Source organism: Meleagris gallopavo, chromosome 4 (assembly GCF_905368555.1).
Source record: "Meleagris gallopavo chromosome 4, MGAL_WU_HG_1.1, whole genome shotgun sequence".
NCBI lineage: Eukaryota > Metazoa > Chordata > Aves > Galliformes > Phasianidae > Meleagris > Meleagris gallopavo.
In genome coordinates this window covers 15,536,779-15,557,796 of record NC_139407.1, presented here as the reverse complement: position 1 = coordinate 15,557,796, position 21,018 = coordinate 15,536,779, and the positions used below count along the sequence as shown (strand labels likewise).

The window sequence follows — 21,018 nt, the reverse complement described above, 5'->3', positions numbered from 1 at the left end:
AGGGGGGATTGCAGCATGCAGTCATTAAGTTTGATAAAATTCAATGATACGGTAGGCTGAGTTAGGATTCTATCAAGGACTTTGAGTATTTAAAGAAAAATAAAATATGCAACAGTAGAAAGATCTGTAGCACACTCATTCAAGCATCATGGTATATCAAGAATCCATCTGCCACAAATGTGAAAGAACTTAAGGCTTACAAAAAATCCAAAACAAAAATGCAAGCAACAGAAAAACATTCTAACCTGTTAATGAAATTTGCAGTTAGTGTAGTGGCTTTCTTTATTTCAGATCCTTTAGGGAAACATCCTATGTTTTTGAGTACTTAAACGCTGCAAGATCTATTAACAAGTAATTAGTGGATTTAGGTCTTCAGAAAAATGAGCTTTAATATAACATTTTCATCTCCCTTGAAATCACAGTAAGCCTTTGAAAACAGAAAAAGCCTCGGACATGTAACCAACTGGCTGGTTGCAACAAAGAAATGAGAAGAGGCTTTCTTTCAGATCACTATGCTCAGGAAAGAAAAAAAAAAGAAAGAAATGCAATGGGACAGCTTGGCTTGCAGTAGCGAGTATGTATTTCCCTAGGTCAAGCATGATTCCTATTCCACAGCAGGACAAATCCAAGATTAGAGCAGATGGTGAGACCACTTTATGTCCTCTCTTGTTTTTTCCAGCATTTAAAAAAGCCTTAAATTTGAAGGAAGACTGCAGAAAACTCTGATCACATCTGCTGTTAAAGAACACCTCAAACGACTTCCCATGAAATTAAGCAACCCTGCAGCTCGGTGTAAGTTGAACCCTATGCACCAGGCTAGGCTCCAGCAGCAGCACAGGAGGAGTACTGATGCTCTTAACATGAAGTACAAAGACTGGACCTATCATCTAGAGTTTAAACTATTTAACCAACTCAGCATGCAAAAGAGAGAAACAGGATGAACTACAGTATTGGTGTTCACTGTGAAGAATTAACTTTCATTTCATTGTAAAATGTTTACCAACGTACACTTCCCAGTTCGTATACATTAGAGGTAGTATTTTCTGGAATAAGTATGTAAAAATCGGTTGTCTTATTTTTATTTAGTTAGGTCCAAACTGTTCCCCGTTGAAGCAATGGGCAAAGTGACAAGAGTTACACAGGCAGTCATAGTATAGAGTGAAAATACTTTTTTAATTGGTTTGGTGCTCAGTAAACACAGTTGGTATTATGCAGACTGAAATTCGTAGTTCATTTCATCCTGCCTTAGTAGTCAGTGAATATAATGCAGAAACAAAAAGTATCAGAGATTCATAGAGTTCAAACTTAGAAAGGACAGCTATGGTTATCTCATTTAGCCTTGCATACTATAAGCTAAAGACTACACACCAAAACGTGTATAAAGCCCCTATAACAATGCTTGCTCAAAGACTTCACCTAAGGAAAGCCAGCTGTGATTTAAATGCTTTAAGCACGAGTAAGTCTCCACCAAGTCCATTGTAATGTTTTTCCTATGACTAATGATATTCAACACTAAAAATGACCAGCTTACTTCTGATTTGAGCACATAAGCACATAGATTCTTGTTCTGCGATACAAAAAAAAAAAATAAGTTTCTTATCATAATGGTTCCATGTGAAATTCTGAATCAATTAATTGCTGATATATCAAGGTACCTGGTGGGTAATATCAAGCGAACTGAGAAAAAGATTTTTTTCTGCAAAAAATCTGCATATGACTACCCTTTGGTACAATGAGCTAAGTAGCAGTACATCATTCAAATCATCAAAAAAATCTATCCATCTCCTTTGGTGTGCAATCATGTTGTAAAGCAGTAACCAAAAGAAGCTCTGATTATTCTTGAGAACTGATTCTCAGCTTCCTTGTCTGTTTATCCAATGAAAAACAGGACATAATTAGAACTGTGCTTCTGACTCATGTTTACAAAAGGAAGATGTTTATTTTTCCTATATTCACACCCTATGGACTTGTTTTGTAGCATGCACAAGCAATATGGATAATCAGCCCAGTAGATGCTTCAAATGCCAATGCCATCGCTTTAGTTACTTTCAAAAGCTTGTTGCTGTGAAAGAAATGACATATTTAAAAGGTAAATGTATATGCCAGGTGCTTCATTTGATGGTGAATGTTTACATTTATGAGTGATTTAGGTACGATACAATAAGTAACCACTAAATGTAGTGACCGGTGGGTACTTGGCTGGTATAGAACCCATTGCCAGTCTGAGCCAGACTTCTTGACCATAATTTAACTCTAACAATGCATTTCCAGCAATTACTCTGTCATTGTATTTATTACTATTAATATTTTCAGCCTGAAAACTGAGTTTGTCTGTTCCATCAACAACCAAATAGCCAGAGGCACGGGGACTAAATGATTCAATGGTATATTCAAAAACATACACCCCAAGATATGGAACATGGAACTTCCCAGTTGCTGGAGCAAATGAAGCTCCATAGTTGACATCTAGATTGTTAAATCTGATGGGTCCTGGAGTCGTCATCCCATACGTATGAGAGGCAAAAAAGGCCACCATAGGTGCATATCTGTACGATCTCTTTGAAAAATCTGAAAAGGAATAAAAAGCAGTTTCAAACAAAGACTTTTGTATTTCTCTCCCATTCCTCCTTTTATATTATAGAAAGGAAACTTGGATCAGCCAGAAATCATATCTGAAATCATAACTTAGTGGCTCAAGTGACTAATTTGTTGTTCTACATAAGCACAGCATTTTTATGTGTTGCATAAAAAGTAGTTTTCTTCATAATTAGTGCTAGGCACAACAAAAAAATAGAAGGAAGAATTTTAAAAACAGTAAGGTAACATTGTGATTGAAGAGAGCTGCTATTTCTCTTATTTCTCCCCTCTCTCTATTCCAATTTATTCCCTTCCCCAGGATCTCTTCCATTGTTCATCTGTGTGTGCTGAAGCCAAGAATTTTCTCCACAAATCTTAGACAAACTGTGAAGAAATTTGGCACTCCTGATGTTAAATGAGGTAGTAAAAAAATCTATGTTTTCTTCTCCAGCTGAGCGTGCACACTATGATACCACACCACTATAAAAATGATTTTATTCCCTATTCATGTTGTCATGATTGACAATCAGCCAAACAGCTACAAAAAAAATGCATTTATTTCACATTCCATGCAGCTTGCATGTAAATTATTTATTTGTTTTCTTGACTGAATAAGCACAATTTCTAATTGGAAACATTTTTAAAGGCTGCATGGCTTGCTAGTGAAAACCAGAGGTATGCCTAAAAGGACTCCTTGAGACCGTAATCTCATATATTATGGTAGCTAGCAGTATTTATAGGGCATTTCTTGCAGTGCTAATGTGGTATTCCCAAGTGATGCAATTTCACTTCCCCCCCAGCTATAGCATACCATCCCTCAGCGGCCTCCTGCAGAAGTCACCACAAAGATTTCCAGCAATTATAACTGGTGCCAGCCCAATTTAATCCCACTGGCTGGTCATGTTAAAAAAAAAAAAAAAAAGGAGATTGTGAGTTACCCAAGGGATTGATGACTTGAACACCAAAACACAGGACACTACTACCTGATTTAGTACTTATTTAAGTGAAATGTGAGACCTTAGACCAGCAAACGTACCCTAATTAGACCTTGGGGCAAAGGCCCATGCGGCTAACATATTGTGCCATCCAATTCTTTACTTACCAACACTCAGAGTATCATCGTTCACCAGCTTTGTACTGCAACTGACTCCTCCAAAGGGGTGGCGACAAGCACAAACAAAACGCTGTCTGTCATTGATACAGGTTCCTCCATTCTGGCATGGGGAGCTGACACAAGCTGAATACTGCCCTGTGATAGAGAGGGAGGAAAGCCAACAACTTTAAGTTGCAATTGTATACACGTATGCAAACAATCATTATAGTGACATTGCCTAAAGTTTTCAGTATTCTGGGAAGCCTCTTAAGCAATTCAGAAAACCAGCGGCATTTCTCCCAACATTCTATGTGAAGGCCGACATCAGATCCTCTCCAAGTAATACAGCAGCCTACCTCTCTGCTTGAACATAATATAACCTCAGCTAGTTTCCAAGTTATTCCGAAATACCTAGAAAATCTGAGTTATTGTCTCAGGGGTTTGGGTACAAGTAGTAAGATAAAGTACTACAAAGCTTTGACTTAAAACACGTAAGAACCATTAAAAAGCTGAAATACCTGAACAGCTGTGATTGTATAGTTCAAGAGATTCCTGTCAAGAAATAGGAGTCTTTCCTCATTTCTTCCTTCCCTTTCTCCTGCCATTGCTCCCCAGAATAGAAATTTAAAGCCAGCAAAGCCAGGTTGTTGCCAAGCTTTAGCAGATGTTCTTTCTGCTGTGAGTCTTTCTATAACAATTTAAGGCAAGGTAGACCTACAGATGGTCCTCGGGACATATTCATTTGGAGGACACTCATTCCCATAATGATGTGGGGGTGCTGAGAATCTACCCCTCCTGACACAAACCACAGAGCAGCCAACACCAGTGGCTCACAGTGACAGCTGACTTTTTGTGGTGACCACCATACAGCTGATTCAGCCCTCTTCCTCTCTCACTGTGTTCTACTCTTACTCTCTGACAGAAAAGCAAAGACAAGTGAAAATCAGCAGACTAAGATCATGTGATTTAAGAAATAGGCTGGACAAACTAATTAATCTTTGCTAAGATTGGAAATGTGCTGAGAGGCTTGGAGCTGATAATGCACAAACAGGAAAACTTGGAAGAGGCAGTGCTGACATACTCCATTTTATTTCCTTCTTTTGATGAGGAAAAAATAAGCAATTATTTTCTAATTGCTACAGGGGGAATCTGTGCTTTGGTTTGGTTTCACTAGTGCAAGCACAGAAAACAGCTCTTCTAGGGCAGAATCAACTTCAGGCAGACCAAAACACAAGTTTAGTATTTCTTGTGTTGACAATGTGCTGTCCGATCTATGATACTATTCACCCTAATTTGTCAGAATCACCAGCTCATGGAGATGAAAGGTACTCAGTACTACCCAGACTCCTTCAGGTACTTGTCCTTTGTCCATAAATAATCTCAGTTTCATTTCCAGATATCCACCAACATTGCTGTAGAAGTCTATTATCACAAGCAATGCAAATTACACCAAACAGGTGATTCTGCAGTACACCCACACTGAAGATGGCCTTCCTCTCTTCATATGTATGAGCTCACCAAATCATATTCTGTCAATACTAAGAAACAAAAACTCCAGTGCTTCTGAGTTATTAGGCAGTAATTATTGAGTGGTATAATGTTTTGTCATAGCAGTTTGGGGAACAACATTCTGGCTATAAATATTTATTATATATTTTAAATAAATATAAATATTAAGAATTTCCATGAAAAACATAATATGAAACACCCCCAAGACATTTTTTCTTCTTTTTTTTTTGTCAAATATAAGTCATGTGCTTTATAAAATGATATTTTCTTTGACAGGAACTACCACCACAGCTCTAGAAAGAGCTCTGACTCCACATAGCCTATTATAAACCTAGACTGCTGGATGAGAACTCACCAATCTTCACACATAGATATTTCAGAAACGCCTATAGTTACCTTTAGCTTCTCATCCAGAGAAAACAATTACAGCAACCAGTTTCCATGAGAAATTTTAGTTCACTGAGCAGAACGCCAAATCACATTCTGTAGTGCACTAACAGAGCATACAAAATAAAAACACAGCAATAATTCATTCAACAAAAAATAATGTCCACGCTGTTATCATGCAATTTAGGTCTGTCATGACTTGGGTTCATAGTACAGGCAACAGGACATGAGGAAATTATGTTTTTCTTCCCAGATAACAGTTCTGCTGTAGACTTAATTGAAGTTATTTTTCACTCGTATTTACCAAGCATCCTCAGCAGCTTGGATACTGCATGAAAGTAAAGCAGGATAGGAAGAAAAACAGCTGATTGTGCTATCATACTCCAGAAATACTCAGCAGCCAGCCTGTTAATCAGCATGAATTATAAACAAAGCATGCATAGGCCAGTCTGAAAGTAATGCCTCCTATTTATTTCCATGGAAAAAGCAATAGATTACAAAAGTATATTAACACTCTGATACAATAAATTCTAACCTACACAACACTATATTTCAGCATAGTTACTACCATTAGCTATGCACTTTTCTAGCAATGTACATTGCATGCCTTTCTCATGAAAATCTACATCAGTGCTGAAATGTACCACCCACCACCTCACTGTGCTCATACCCACTGTTCTCCAAAAATGTTCAGCAAGAGTCAGTGAATGTCAGTGGGTGCCATTTTTTCCACTTAAAGAATGCAGTTCCACATCTTTGCTTCATTCACCCTTCCAACTCAGACACTATTCTGTCAGACTGCCCATTGCTGCCATCCATCACACAGCAACAACATGTAACGGGATATTGATGGGAAGGTTCAGCCTCTACTGCCATAACACCAACATCTGCTTCTGATATCACGGACCTATATAATGAAAGGGATGCCATCACTTTTGGAGCAACCGTGATATATGCAAGAAACAGGAGAAAGACTACATAGAAGGAAATGTTATTAAGACTGAGAACAGTATTTTACCAGCCACGGAGGACAATTTTGCCTGAATTTAACCTTGGAGTTAAACTAAATTCTGACATAGTTTCACCTGTAGTATACTGTCCTTTGTGAAGCAGTGTCACCTTAACAACATTTGAGATGATGCTCCAGATTCTAGAAGCTAAAAAAAAAAAAAGCTGTGAAGAAGCTTGAACCAATTAGTATTTTTTAGAGTAGAAGGCCAATGAACAAGCAATCTATGCAATTTCCATGTGTATTACAAGTTCCCTATGGACAATATGCTGTTGCTACCATTTCCGGTTGATACTGCTCTTTTCCACTTGATTTTCTTTTTGTTCCTTTCTGAGGTTTTAAAGACATGATTGGGTTAGGATAAAGATGTTGAGAGTTTCATATTAGGAGAATATTTCCAACTATAGTATTTACTGTTATCTTTCACAAAGGTCAGTAGTGCATATGAGGAAAAAGAAACAACTTTGTAAATAAATGAAAAAACTTGAATTGCAACTATTAATAGCAGAAGACAAAGGAAATGCAGTTACTGTTTTCATTCAATACAGCAAGAGTGAGAATAGCTGGTTAATGCTGAGTTTTTTCTACTCTTTGGAAAGGCAAGCAGCCAAAAGCTCTTTTGGGAAATAGGCTGCCAATGCTGTATCAATAAGTATTAAAAAGAAAATAAATGATACTTTGCCAGTATCTACTGCAATATTGTTTAGAAGCAAATAGAATATTCAGCAACTTAATGGCCTCCTTAGAGAAAAATGTGATGACAGGAGCTCAATCTGAATATGTCTGAAAAGGAAGTGACTTCCCAGTGCTTCCACAATCATGTCGCTGGAAGCCCTAAGAGACTGGAAGAGTCGAGAAATCCACTAAAGCACTGTGGCTGCACAGGGTCTGACCAGCTGTCAGTCTACAATTATTCATCTTGGCTAGCTTACTGCTCTCAATTTGACCATGATAAAAACATTGAGCATCTTAGTTAGCCTGGATGCAAGGAGTCCCAAAGCTGCCAAAGAAGAACTGCCCATTGGATCTAGGGGTAGCAGCAGGGCTAGGGCACCTCCTAGAAAGATGACAAGCAGAGCAAGGCAAGTTGCTCACAGAAACCAGGGCCAGCCACAGCCCAGCAAGCCCCCAAGAAGACCTGAGAATCACAGAATCACCCAGGTTGGAAAAGATCTTAGAGATCATTGAGTCCAAGCATGACCTAACCATACTACCCTAACTCTAACAACATTCCGCTAAAACATGCCCCTGGAACGTGACATCCCAATGGTTTTCCTGGCCTTAGAAGAAGCAGGGCTCTCAAAAACATGGACAGGGGTGCAGTGTGGGAATAGGTCAGGCTACTTAAGATAGCCAAGCTATTAGTGACCTTGGGTCTTGGAAGAGAGTTCAGGGACAAGCGCTGTGGGGTGCCTGTAATACTAAAAAAATGAAACAAAAAACCCACTCACCTCACAACACTCTTCAGCAAAAAAAAAAAAAAAGCAAGGACAGGAGGCCCTTTACCACACACCAGTTCTGAAGTTGTGCTCTCAGATTTAGGATGGAAGCACATTGTCAAGATGGATCTGAACGACTGGGACTCTGACAACTCTAGTGAGGTGCTTCTTTGTTAATAAGATGCATCTAACGCTCCGATGTGTGTCTTTCAGCACTATTCAGTTTTCATGAGTACTAAACATAAGAAAGTTGTTTCATCTACCCGTTAGTCTAAAGAGTAAAAATGCAAAATGGAAGCATATGCCACAAAACTCAACTATAATTATCATCATATTCATACAATTAACACACAAGATGCAAAACATTTAAATGGGATAAATTAATTGCAGGATATAAATGAAAGGGAAGCCTGCATTTCTTTTAGGAATCAGAAATCATGTGCAACTGAAATCTGACAATAAGAAAGAAACATTTTCCACATATTCAACTGCAAGCTTTCTGACTTGATCTTCAGTTCCAGCGTGCAATTCCCAAAATGTGAAGTATAGCTACTGAAAGTTATTATCCATTGTTTCAGTACAGAACGTTGCCTTTCTTTGCTAAGAACAAAAACGAAATAAAAGTGGCTATTACTGAGACCACAATCCTAAACTCCTTTGGTGCCTCATTCGCCAGGGTACTGAAAGCATTGATTCTAGTCATTCCTATGTGAAAGTACTATAATGGAAGGGTCAGAAATAAGATAAATGAAAGATAACAAAGAAACAACCTTAATCTTACAACCACGCACTGTTTAAAATGCATTAACATAATTAACATAAACATGAATAACAGAGTGTGAGCGTATTACGTTAGGACGGAATAATCTGAATAAAGGACAACCACAACTAACACATACCTTTAAAGAGCACATTTACCTCTGAAAACTACAATAGATTCTCTAGAGAACAAAATCAATGGGCAATGGACAAATGGGAACAGAGATATGCTGCCCTTATTCTGCATCATGCTCTTGTAGTACAGTGTTTGGAAATTAAATTAAATCTAATTCATAATCCAAACAATGACAATTTTACTGGGTATTTTTTTCTCTAAAGAAATGCATCACCCTCATGTTAGCTACTCGAAGATGTCTTAAGACATTCCTTTTTTATTAACCCAAACAGTCATTATATTTATTATCAAGTAAAAAGTTGGATTTTCCATTCTTTATACACATATAACAGCTTCTACCCGATGAAAACTTTTCTTTTATTCAATCCACAACATGAGAAGTCTCCAAAATTGCATGTACCTACCTACATAACAAAAAATTAACATCATTTCTACTTGATTTTAAATGACTGCTGTGGAAAATGTTACCTCAGGGCCAAATCCTGAACACATTAATGTCACTGAAAAACTGCAATCTGTTCAAGAAGGATCAAATATTGAACACACTGGAACCAGTGAGAATTATCATTCACATTTGTGCTGTATATAAAATATGATTCCAATCTCTGTGAATTAAAAAGGTGGTCTAAGAGTTAATACATTCCATAATTAGCTACTGAACTTTAAGTTTTCTTATAGAAAATTAAGTACAGTCAGCACATACTTCTGGATGGTCTCCTGAAACTTGAGAGAAAAAGCTTTCCTAGAGAAGTAAAGTCTATCGATGTAGAAAATGAATACTTGTCAACTAAAATAATAGTCTTACTTCTTAAACTTTCACGAACATGATGTACGACTTAGCTAAGCAAAAAAACCTAATTGAGTTCATTACTACTGGAATACTGCATAAACTCTACATTATGAATACCTTGTTTAAAAATAGGGTTTTACTGTATCTGCTAAGATCTGCACTTTCTGCAAGAGTGAGAACATAAACAACATTAACAAATATGCTACTTGTTAAAATTCATCATGAGGTAAATAACTAGGAAAGACATTAATGCAATAAAATGCAATAAAGCAGAGAGCAGATGGCAACTTCCTGTGCTTCAGGCAGGTGACACTAATGACAGTTTCCAACAATGTAAAAGACTTAAGAGGAATCAAAAGACATCAGCTCTTATTCTCCCTGTTTTAATTGTGATCAAGTGTTTTCTATTTCCATCCTGTGCTGCAGCAGAAACTGACAGAAAAGATACACACACAAAGCAAAGATAATTGCTGTTTCCAAAGTCAAAATCAAACAAATTTTGTTGCAAGGGCTTTTTTTTTTCCCCCAGTGTGCCTTCCCTAACTGAAAAGATAACCAAGGAATTAATTCCTTAAGCGTGGATGGATTTCAGCAGAAGTCAAGATACTCATGGGATTAAGGTGTTAATAAGCATCCTTGCACTGAGTACTGAAATGGCTGTTCCTAGTGCAGGTGGAAAAAGGGAAGGATGAAGGGCAAGCTTGCACAATAACAATACTGTCAGCTCTCCCTACCCCTACATCTGCTCAGAACAGGGACCAAATAGAGTTTCAGAGATTTTCTTAACTATAAGAATGCTGTATAGAAAAGATTTAGATCTGGGTCCTAAAAACTATCTGGACACTTGCCTATATTTGCTCTATCCTGCTTATTTTAATCTAAATGAGCTTCCCTCTAAGTATTCCTAGTCACTTAACCACTCTTCATTTTACGTACCTTGTCAGAGAAGTTATCTCCATAAAACATGTTTCTCTGAGCAGTGATGCCAAAAGGCATAACTAAATGTATTTTTATGAAATCATCCATAGGAATTCATTTCTTATGATCATGTTTGAATTTAAACATTTGAAAGCCAACCACACTCAAGTGTCAAACCTACTTTATGGCCTGACTCTTGATTCTGCAAGGATACTGTTATAACCGTAACTGCACTAATAATCTTAGTGAAGTCTGAAGGAACTGGCAAAAGCCTTGTTGCAATCATTTGGTGTATTCACTCGCTTAATATTTCTAGTACTTATCATCCCTACTGATGCTGCTAAGCATTGATGCAACTCCAGATTTCTCCTCTAGTATGCACATTTTTACAGAAATTGACAATTGATATGCAAGCACAAAGTCTTGTAGTTTAGATTTTGTCTAAATTGTCAGTTAGGTTTGAAAGGTCAGGTTTTCAGCTGAGTTTATGCATCCACATAACTTAAATAGAACAAATACGAATTTATTAAGGAAAAATTCTGTGGAGCTTCTGGATGACTTCATGAGAAAGAAAAAAATCTTCTTGCAACTAAGAGGATAGAGCAACCTCAGATTCCCATAAGACACTTCTCATGGCATTCTTTTAAGCCTTTACTCACCTTAAATCAAGTTCTTAAGCCACCTCTGTTATGGCTACTTTTTACTCAGTTCATCACATTGATTGCTTAGGACCACTACAAAAGAGCCAAATTTGGCATAAACTAAAACATGTTACCTGAGTCTATGGTGTTATCTGTATTTCTCTGACTTCGGCTTGTCAGACTCATGGTGATGTTTGCTGCTCCTTTTTTCACTAGAGCTGGTTTCTTCATAGTTGGTTTCACTTGCTTCTGAAGTTCAGTAACATTGTTTATTGCACTTGCCACCAACGTGTCAACATGCTGTGTTAGATTTGTCAGTATAGTCCCTGCTTTTATCTCAAGCACAGACTCAATGAGCTCTTGGAGTCCTCTGTGCAGCAGAGGAATATCTGGCTGAGCAAGTTGAATTAATACAGGTATACTTGCATTCACTTTCTGGATCCTGCTGTTGGCATCTTGACACAACCCCCAGGCCTCATACGCAGTCTTGTTCAGAAGTACGATGCTGTTTGAGAAATGGATTGACTTTGATTCCAGGGCCTTGATTCTGGAAGTCAGTGGCTGGAGCTGAAGTGAGGCTGCTTGTTCTTTCTCTGTCAAAGTAGCTTTAGTTTTTTTCTGTGAAACACAGTTATTTGCCAAAAACTTGGAAATTTTTGACTCTGCAACCAGGAGACGAACTTCAAGGTCCTTTGATGCTTCCAGATAGTCAATTAGTTTTTCTTCCAGGTGAGCAATATCCTGTTGCTGATTGTCTATTTTTGACGATGTTTCATTTAAAATATAGTAAATTCTTCTAAAATTGTGAAGGATAGTTTTGTCAGACTCTACACGTGGGAGATCAGAAAGCAATGGAACTACTTGTGAAGTGAATTCGTGCTTCTGCTTGCCAATAAGTGATGTCCAGATGGATTCATTCAACTGTTGGAATTGGGAAAGGACAGCCAACAGGCTGTCCAGCTTCTCAGCCCTGCCACAGCAGACCTCAGTCTCATTTTTCAGAGTATATAACATATCTTTCTGTACATAATTGTCTTGAATAGAATCAATAGCACTATTTATTATTATCATGGTCTTGTTTAATCCATCTTCTATTTCCACAGAGCACTCATTCATACGACTCTCCAAGAACTCCTGATAATCCTGAGATTTGTTTTTAAGTCCTTCCTGAGTTTTTGAGAGTTCCTTAATGATAGAACTCATTCTGTTAACAATAACTGTGAGGTTTTCAAGTTTCTCATTGATTGCTTCAGATTGGATTCGTTGATCATACTCAGAAGTCAGACTAAAAGGTGGACCTTGCTCAATAAAGGGTTGCAGGATCTCCATATCATATGACAAGTCATTAATTTGCTCATTCATTTTGTCCATCTTACTGTCCAATGAAAGGACCAAATCAGAGATGCTTCTGTTTAGGACAAGAACATTTTCTTGGGTTCCTGACAGCTGCATTTGGAAATCCTTTCTGCTCTCAGACAACATGTCATCACAGACTCCCAGAACAGATCCTCTCTGAATTTCCAATTCAAGACTGAGGTTGCTAATTTTGTTATCCTGGACTCTTAAGTCATCATAGATCTGTAGTACTATTAGATCTTGTTTTTTCACCTTCTCATGCAGAGTGAACATGTACTCTGTAATATTGTACTCTATGACTTCATCTGTCGAAGGGATGTTTTGTTTTGGAGATGCTTCAGCTGATAATAATTGTTCATGAGCATCTCTCATTTCATTAAGGGTCTTATTTAAAGATTCATAATAAATGACACTTCTTGACTGTTGATGCTCTAAGTTGTCTTCCAAGGATTTCTGCTTTTTCCATAAAGCTTTCATAGGCTTATAACAAGTTAGAGTAATTTCCTCTTTCATCTCTACCATATGACTCTTCAGCTCCAAAATGTCAAGATTTGTTGGCCCCATTTCCTTTTCTAGAGAAAATTTTCTTTGTGTTTCATTTAGGTGCTTCGCTAATTCTTTTGTATTTTCAAGATCATTTGACAAACTAGACACCGTCTTGAAAATCTGCGCCGTGTTCTCTAGCATTTCTCTTCGAAATACTTCTAACTGTTCTCCAACAATATCTTTGACTAACATATTAATACTCCTGGATTTGAGACCTTCAGGAAAATGCAGAAATATGGAAATAATTAAAACAATACTGTCAGCAATCCTTTTTTTCCCCCCAAAATATGAGCACAGAGTTGTTCTCAAGTGAGATATCCCCACCAATTACCCATCCACAGAGCAAAATTTGTAACTGAAGAACACAGAGAACAGCTACTTGTTTGTAATCTCTTCCTTGTTTCCAGTGAAATCAGAGGGACTTATTCTATTATTTTGAAAGAGTCAACTCGGACTCTGAGTACACAGTGTCAACTATGATCACTTAGCTAAGCTGTCTACGAGCACTGAAATGAGGATATTTATGTGCTTTTATTGCTCATACATAAGAAAACAACATGTCCTTTTTCCATTTGGAAAGTAAAGGAAAAAAAATCCTGCTTTATCAACATTATAGTCAAGAAGTGAAAGCAGACATTATTATTACTTTCCTGTTATGTCATATATGGTAAGTGGTCATACAATTTTCTATATTGGATAGAAGAACAAAAAAAAAGGGCTTTCTTGAATATTTAAAATTAGGATATGACAATTGCTGCAAAAAGCAGACTAAGGTACATGTATTTACTTAGTCTCGTATACTCTTAAAGTAACTCTTCAGAATACTAATCTTGACAAGCATTAAGCAGAGGTAAATGTGGAAATTCCATTCCTGTGAAAAACAGGAGTGTACGACTCATGTATAGACTTAAGTGATAAAATTAAACGCTGTCCAACAAGACCAATGCATTAAAAAAATTACATTCATATCACAAGTATTCTGCTCCACTGTGAAATCAGAATTTTTTTTTCCTTCACTTCCAGAAGTAACCTCTACATCTAGTTAAATCATAGAATTGCAGGGGTTAAAAGGGACTGTAAACATTATCTAGTTCTAGCCCCCAAGCTGCGGGAAGAGTTCCAATCACTTAATCAGGTACTAGATCAGGTTGACAAAAGCCCCATCCAACCTGGCTGTAAACATCTCTAGGGATGGGGTACTCACTACATCTCTGGACAACTTGTTTCAGTGCCTCAACACTCTAAGTGAAAAATACTCAAGAGTGAAGATGCACTGGCAGCTGAGAGGAGGATACAAGAAAACAATGAAAAGCAAACTATGTAGAGGAAATGATTATTATAAGATGCTAGCAAGTATTTTACAAGACACAAGGAGCTATGAAGAAACATGACTGTGGAAAGAAATAAGGTTACTTTATTCCTTCTACAAGGAATCCCTTACAATACATCATATCAGCAACAAATACTGATGAGAGGCCATCCTGCTACAAAAGCTCTTCTACAGGATCTACACTGTCATTTACTTTCTGCAATTGTCCAAAAGAGCAAAGCTCAGCACTGACTTTCACATGTTATCATCAGGGAGGTGGAGCCTGCCAAAACAGACAACTTAAGGTTTGCTGCCCTTGCCTACTGGCTGGGAAAAGAATGTACCTAATAGGAGAGTGCCATTCTGAATTTCACTTGTGGCTGTGGGAGCATGCTTTTCCACTTATTTTTAAGCTTGAGCTCAGAATACAGCAGCATGTTCACACACGCAACTCAATCTTTCTGTTGCTTATTGTGAAATAGAAAGGTCCAAACTGCCTGTGATCACTGAAGAACCCCTACACTTTTCATGAGATTATTAATTTTAATGCTCTGAAATACATACTGTATAATTACTGTGTCAACATATACTCCCTTTTCATTTTCAATTAGTATTTGAAAAATAGCATGCAAAATAAATATATGTACACAGGAGAATGAGCTGGGATTATATATCCAGCTGTAAATGACATTTCTGACTTGAAGTAATTAATTCTCCATTCTTGAGTTCATTTTTAAATGAGTGTCCATTTGAATAATGAAGAAAGGACTCCATAGAAAGTCGTGATACGCAAGAAAGAACGAAGAAAAAAATAAGTAGAGATTATTAAATGGAGAACAAAATTTTCTCTAAATAACTAAAAAGTAGAAACAGTCTAAGTACTGAAAACAGTCTTTCATAAGCACACAATGCTTCTCTAATCAACTCAGAGGAGAATATCTGTTACTGAAGTGAATGCTGCCTCATAGCCACAGATGACAAGTTTGTAGGACTGAAATACATGAACTGACTAAAAAAAAAAGGACCGTGAATTGTACTGAATTATTTATGTACAGATAAAAAAGACCTCACTCCAAACAAATCTCTATTAGAAAGCTGGACAGCCATTAGAATTTGTGACAAGAAAAAGGATAAATAATTAATATGAGAAAAGAGGAGGAGATCATGGGAAGAAAATGAAAAGCTAAGAGAAGAAAGTAGATATCTAACTAACACAGTGCAACTACAGACTTGCCATGCTTTGAAAGCATGTTGCTTCAGGATGGCAGTAGAAAAAATACTCCAGTGCTTTCTTCAGGCTGGCTTCTAAGAAAATATTTCAGCAACACCATGATGCACCTCTGGTGTGCATCTGTACTGCGCTAGAGAGAAGCTTGAAAACGCTTGCCAGCTTCTGTTACTTCAGTACATTCTGCCCACTTGGAGTATGACAAAGCCATACTTGCTGGGCAGAAACTGCATAGCTGTCCTTTGACATAGTATACATGAGCCAATAGCGATATGAATTGCTTCTGATCTGTTATTGTGATACCAGGTCAATTACTACAAAAATTATCAATATTCGTATACAAGAAAAAGTTGACTTGCTTGACTGGTGATAGAATCTCTAGCTATAGAGCACTCCTTCTCAGGAAGTAGCCTTCATCCAGGAGACATTTTCCCTTCTGAGGCTAACTCTTAAAAGAGCCCAGAGAGGAATGGATCCAGGGACAACTCCTTCAGGTCAGGTACAAAGCACAGGTGAACTGCTTGCTTCTTTGCTTCCTGGGCCAGCCATTCCCACCTCCTCCCCTTCAGCAGGTGCTCAAGGTTGTGACTTAATTGTTACCCTACACGTACATACAAGCCAAGAATAACCTGTATTGGAGCGTTCGTGAGGAAAGCAGTATTTCCATTTGAACTGCTTGATTAGGGGGTAGATTGAAAATATAAATTAAAGAAAAAAAATGCCAGCAACTGGAATTTCATTGAAGCAAGTATTAAATAGAGCACGGTAGATGTAAACAAAGACCTGAAACATGTTTGAAAAAAAGTCTTAAAATAATGGGTTTTGTACTGTGCATTTTAATTACGACTAAGACCCTCAATATAGACATAAATAGGGAATGGGTAAGTGGGAGCAAAAGACCTCTTGCAATATTATCAAAATGATAGCTAGAATGAGTGGAGTACAAAAAAGAATGAAGAGAAAGCAGAAAGGAAATGGAAAATATTCAAAGACAAATTAAATGTATGCCCAAGGGTCAAGAATGCCATCTAGCAATATGTGGTGAAGTGAAAGCAGGTCACTAAGGGACAGGATAAATGTGATCCAGGGTACAAGAGAGCCATCTAGCATTTGGCATGAGCAACTCAGGAGACAGATGAGAACTGAAAATACATAAAACGGGGCAACAGCTGGTAAATTCGAGAGACGTGTAAAGTCACCTATTTTGTCAATTGGTTTTAACTCTACATTAAAAGATCCAATTGCTTCATGGTACTTTAAAACAATAGACAATCCTCTCAATTTTGAAACATATAATACAATCAATTTGAGAAACGTTCCTTAGAGATAAGAAATAAACTGCATATCCAGGGAAAAAAAGCTTAAGTTCCAAAGTGTTCGTTAAACATCATTTTAGTTGGATAACTAACAGTTCTTGCTGTGGGATTCTCAAGAAAAGGATGCATATTTATGTTGAAAAGCATCTGCTCAATCTTCTGATCCTTGGCCATATCATTCTCATTTACCCAAAAGACAAAGAATAATTTCTTACTTGATTGTTAACTCTTGAGTACAGAAGTTTATCAGAGTTAGCCTAATATTGTCACAAAGGTAAATGATTCAGGAAGATAACACGTTGTAGATACAACTACAGGATTCCTTATATATTTCCCTTTCATATGTGAATTACATGTTGAAGATAATACTTGCACTTAGCATAAGAGCCAATACTACCTCCTTTAGCAGCTATCAAGAGAATACAATGTAATAATAATAACAATTACTTGCAGAAATTCGAAGTAAGTAAAAATGTCTTGATAGCAGCTGACATTACTGCACAGATGATTCAGTACACAAGAACTTAACTTTTGGTCACTACAAAAGCCACCATAACAACACATGTTTAACCAAAAAAATAAATACCCCTCTATTAAGAAATAGAGCAAAAAAGATAGCGTTCCTTCCAAATAAAGAACAATAGGGTAGGACAGCCCATAAATGTGTTAAGCACTTTTTTTCCTGGCACCTTTAAGTGGTTGAGTGATTACATTCATTTATTTTTCTTACCTTGTAGAAAAGATTGCAAGTCTGTACCCTTATCTTCATTGATTTTGCCTTCCAGAGAAGACAGCATCTTTCTCAAATCATTCATGGCAGCAGCAATGTTGTCAACCTTCTTCTGTAGAAAAGTCAATTTCATTTCCTGACTGCTAATATTCTCATTCATTTTTTGTGCAAGTGCTTCATCAGAAAACAAAATGAGAAGAAAAAAAGTAGCGTTACAAAATTGTGAGGTGGAAAAAAATATAATTGACTTGAAAGACGTTAATCAAGAATGCAGTGAAAAGTTTGAGTTATTACCTCTAGTGAATCATCTTGATTTTGTCATGTATCGTGCATTAGTGACATTCAGCAGCACAGCAGCAGCTAATTATTAAAGCATCTGTATCCATTATAAAGTATTTATGATTCTAGAATAGTACCTGGAATGGTTTGCATATTTTAATCAGCATAAAGTCATTTTTCCAACACCTAGCACCTCACCAAGGTTTTCATTTAACTCTCATTTAGTCTTTCTCCTTTACTGTAATCACAAAAGCATTGATTTTTACTTATCTATAACATCACAATTTCGCAAGATTACTATCTGAAGGAATACATCATCTTTTCAGAGATGAATTCAAAATAGAGATATAAAAATAGCTAATAGATAAATGACTTCAGAATAACCATTTGTCTGTCTTAAGAAAAAAAAGACATCCAGCCTGTACAGCCAAGTTTATTTTAAGACCTCCTAAATTTTTCCTGAGTTTGTAGTCTTTTCAGGTGCAAAAGAGCCTATCTGGAAGCTTTTAAGGCAGGTAGCAGTAAAAAAAGACTTGGTCTTGCAAACTCTGTATGGCTCCAGTTATCCACTCGAGTTTAACAGCTGACAGGAACAAGACTTCATCTGCGATTTTCAGAAGATGCTAAATTACTTAAACGCTTTAATTCCTGTAAGGAACGCTATTAATTTTTTTGACATCCTTCAACAATTCAAACAGTCAACTTCATACACCTAATATACTGCACTATATGATTAAAACCATACTATGACTTAATAAATTGCTATGTAAGAAATTCTTTAACAATACATATAAATATTTATTAGAGTAAGTTTACAGTATTGGTATTGATCTTATGCTGCTTTTCATTAAGGGACCACTGTCTTTTCCCATGGCAGTAAACAGTCATAATCAGCAATCACGGACACATGCTTAGTGTCAAATACAAGCTGTAGGCACAAGGGCCTAAAAACTGCAACAAGAAAAAGCAAGTTACACATGGAAGAGCATATTCTTCTTACTAGACTTAAATTCTTTAAAATTCTGGTATTTAAGAACACTTGGGAACATATTGACAATTCACTAAAAGCACCAAGTCAGTGTGCATGAACTGTTCCAACACCTACAGAATGCTCTCCTGTAGAGGCACATGGATTGTACAACTCCTAATAGGTATACCCTGGTGAGTAAGACTGTTTTAGGTTAGGACGTTAACCTATTCAGCTGTTTTCTTTCCCCTTGGTCTCTACTTAAACATAAAGCTGTGATTATATCTTAACTAAGCAGTTGAGTCTGCCTTGTCCTCACCTTTCTTCAGCATCATCTTGGAGATAAGCCATTGGCAGATGGTTTTTGAATACTTACTCTTATAACACTACTCTCTGGCATGGGCAAACAGATAGGTCTATACACTTCTGCTCCTGGTTGAATTGTCACTGAGAGGAAGTGAACTTTAGTGACTCATCTCCATCCATCAAAATAGATAATTGAATGATAATCTGCAGGACACAACAGTTTCTGCAGTTACATTTCTCTTGGTTCCTGCTGCAGGGAGTAGTCAAGCTGCACAAGTGAACCTGGAAATGTGGTTTATAAATGGCACAATGGCACTGCAGTAGCTGGAAACACAATCTGGCTTTTAGTCCTGACAGCAGGTGGTAGAATGACAGACCAGGGCAGACAGATAATCCTGGTCCCAGGTTTTATTTTCAGGGTTGGCAACCAGACTAGATTCCAATTCCAAACTGATCCAATTTGATTTAAAAGAAAAGAAAAAAAAACACACTGAAAAAAATTAACATGGAAGTTTGAGATTTTAGTTTTAGAGTTATTTTTAGCCTAGGATTACTACTAAAATAAGCGGCCCTGCTTCACGTTTCATTGATCAGGCTCATTTCTTCATAGGAGTCCTGGCTGCCTTACTAGACAGCATCTTCCTCCTTCCAGCACTGGGAAAGTTGGTTATTCACACAATATCACCAAGGTGCAAGAATCTTCTCCTTTCCAACTCCCATTTGAAACTACTTATCCTTATCTCAGCACTATATTCACATACATCCCTTCTCCTGCCTATTCTTTGTGATTTTTGTCTTTATTATTTGAAGTAAAGCACATATGTGGCCATAAGCACATACACATGTTCTGTCTCCTTAAAGCCATGTGGCAGTCTGCATTCTGACACACTGTTAAGCACGCATGACTATCTCAATATCAGTGCAGTATACTGGCAATTGGAGCACACTGATCTGATAACATTTTATTATTTGGTTCCCCTAAAGGCCAATCATATGACTGATGAAAACACTGTACATCACTATATTTTCTCTTACAATTCAGTGCTGCTTTTTGTTTGTTTTTCTACTACTTAATTTAACTTAGTAATGCAGTAGTTTAAATATTTATTTGAACAAGTTTTACAAATGTTCTTAGCTTAATCATGCTAAGTTCACTTCACTTTTTTTTTTTTTATTAAGACAATCATCATTCTCTGGTAATGTTAGGAAGAGTAAAGTGTTCGAAGATGAAATCATCTGTAACAGCTGACCTGGCCCACTAGGCTCCTGTGTAGCTCCTGGTGTCCTTTCATTGAGACTTCTGCTGCTTTCAGCCTGAGTGCTGTGCAGAAATGATTGACGTTCTTGAGCTAAGAGATGGACAAAAAGTCAAGGAAGCAAGTGAAACGCTGAACATGAATAAATCAGTATTCAGAATAAATTACTTTCCCTCTGTGTCATATACCAAATATACGAAACCCAGAAATAATTGCAGATTAGCCTTTATAACAGAATGCAGGACTACATCTGGATGAATATAGTGAATAGTTTTATAAATGGCTTCCTGAGATTTGTGAGAGTTGGTGTTAGTACTAAAAGGTTGAAACTAGAATGAACAGAACATGGGAGTATACAGAGGTAAAAATTCTAGATGAAGACTTTACATCAATATGAAACAGAAATGCAAAGACAATACAAAAAAAGTCAGCAATAATTGATGTTTTGTTGTTTTTTTTTTTTTTTC

At 37.0% G+C, this 21,018-nt stretch overlaps 1 protein-coding gene across 1 annotated transcript in view; it reads right to left on the bottom strand.

Annotated features, from left to right (window-relative positions):
- Positions 1-1,154: 1,154 nt before the first annotated feature.
- The window catches only part of MMRN1 (multimerin 1), a 48,887-nt gene continuing 29,023 nt past the window's right edge, over positions 1,155-21,018 (bottom strand). Inside the window, exons 4-8 of the mRNA XM_085222269.1 lie at positions 20,546-20,644; positions 17,744-17,917; positions 11,393-13,375; positions 3,680-3,826; positions 1,155-2,568 (exon numbers count right to left, since the gene is read on the bottom strand). Of these exons, the coding sequence (XP_085078395.1) occupies positions 2,147-2,568; positions 3,680-3,826; positions 11,393-13,375; positions 17,744-17,917; positions 20,546-20,644 (2,825 nt within the window). The 3' untranslated portion in view covers positions 1,155-2,146. The remainder of the gene's footprint in view (positions 2,569-3,679; positions 3,827-11,392; positions 13,376-17,743; positions 17,918-20,545; positions 20,645-21,018) is intronic.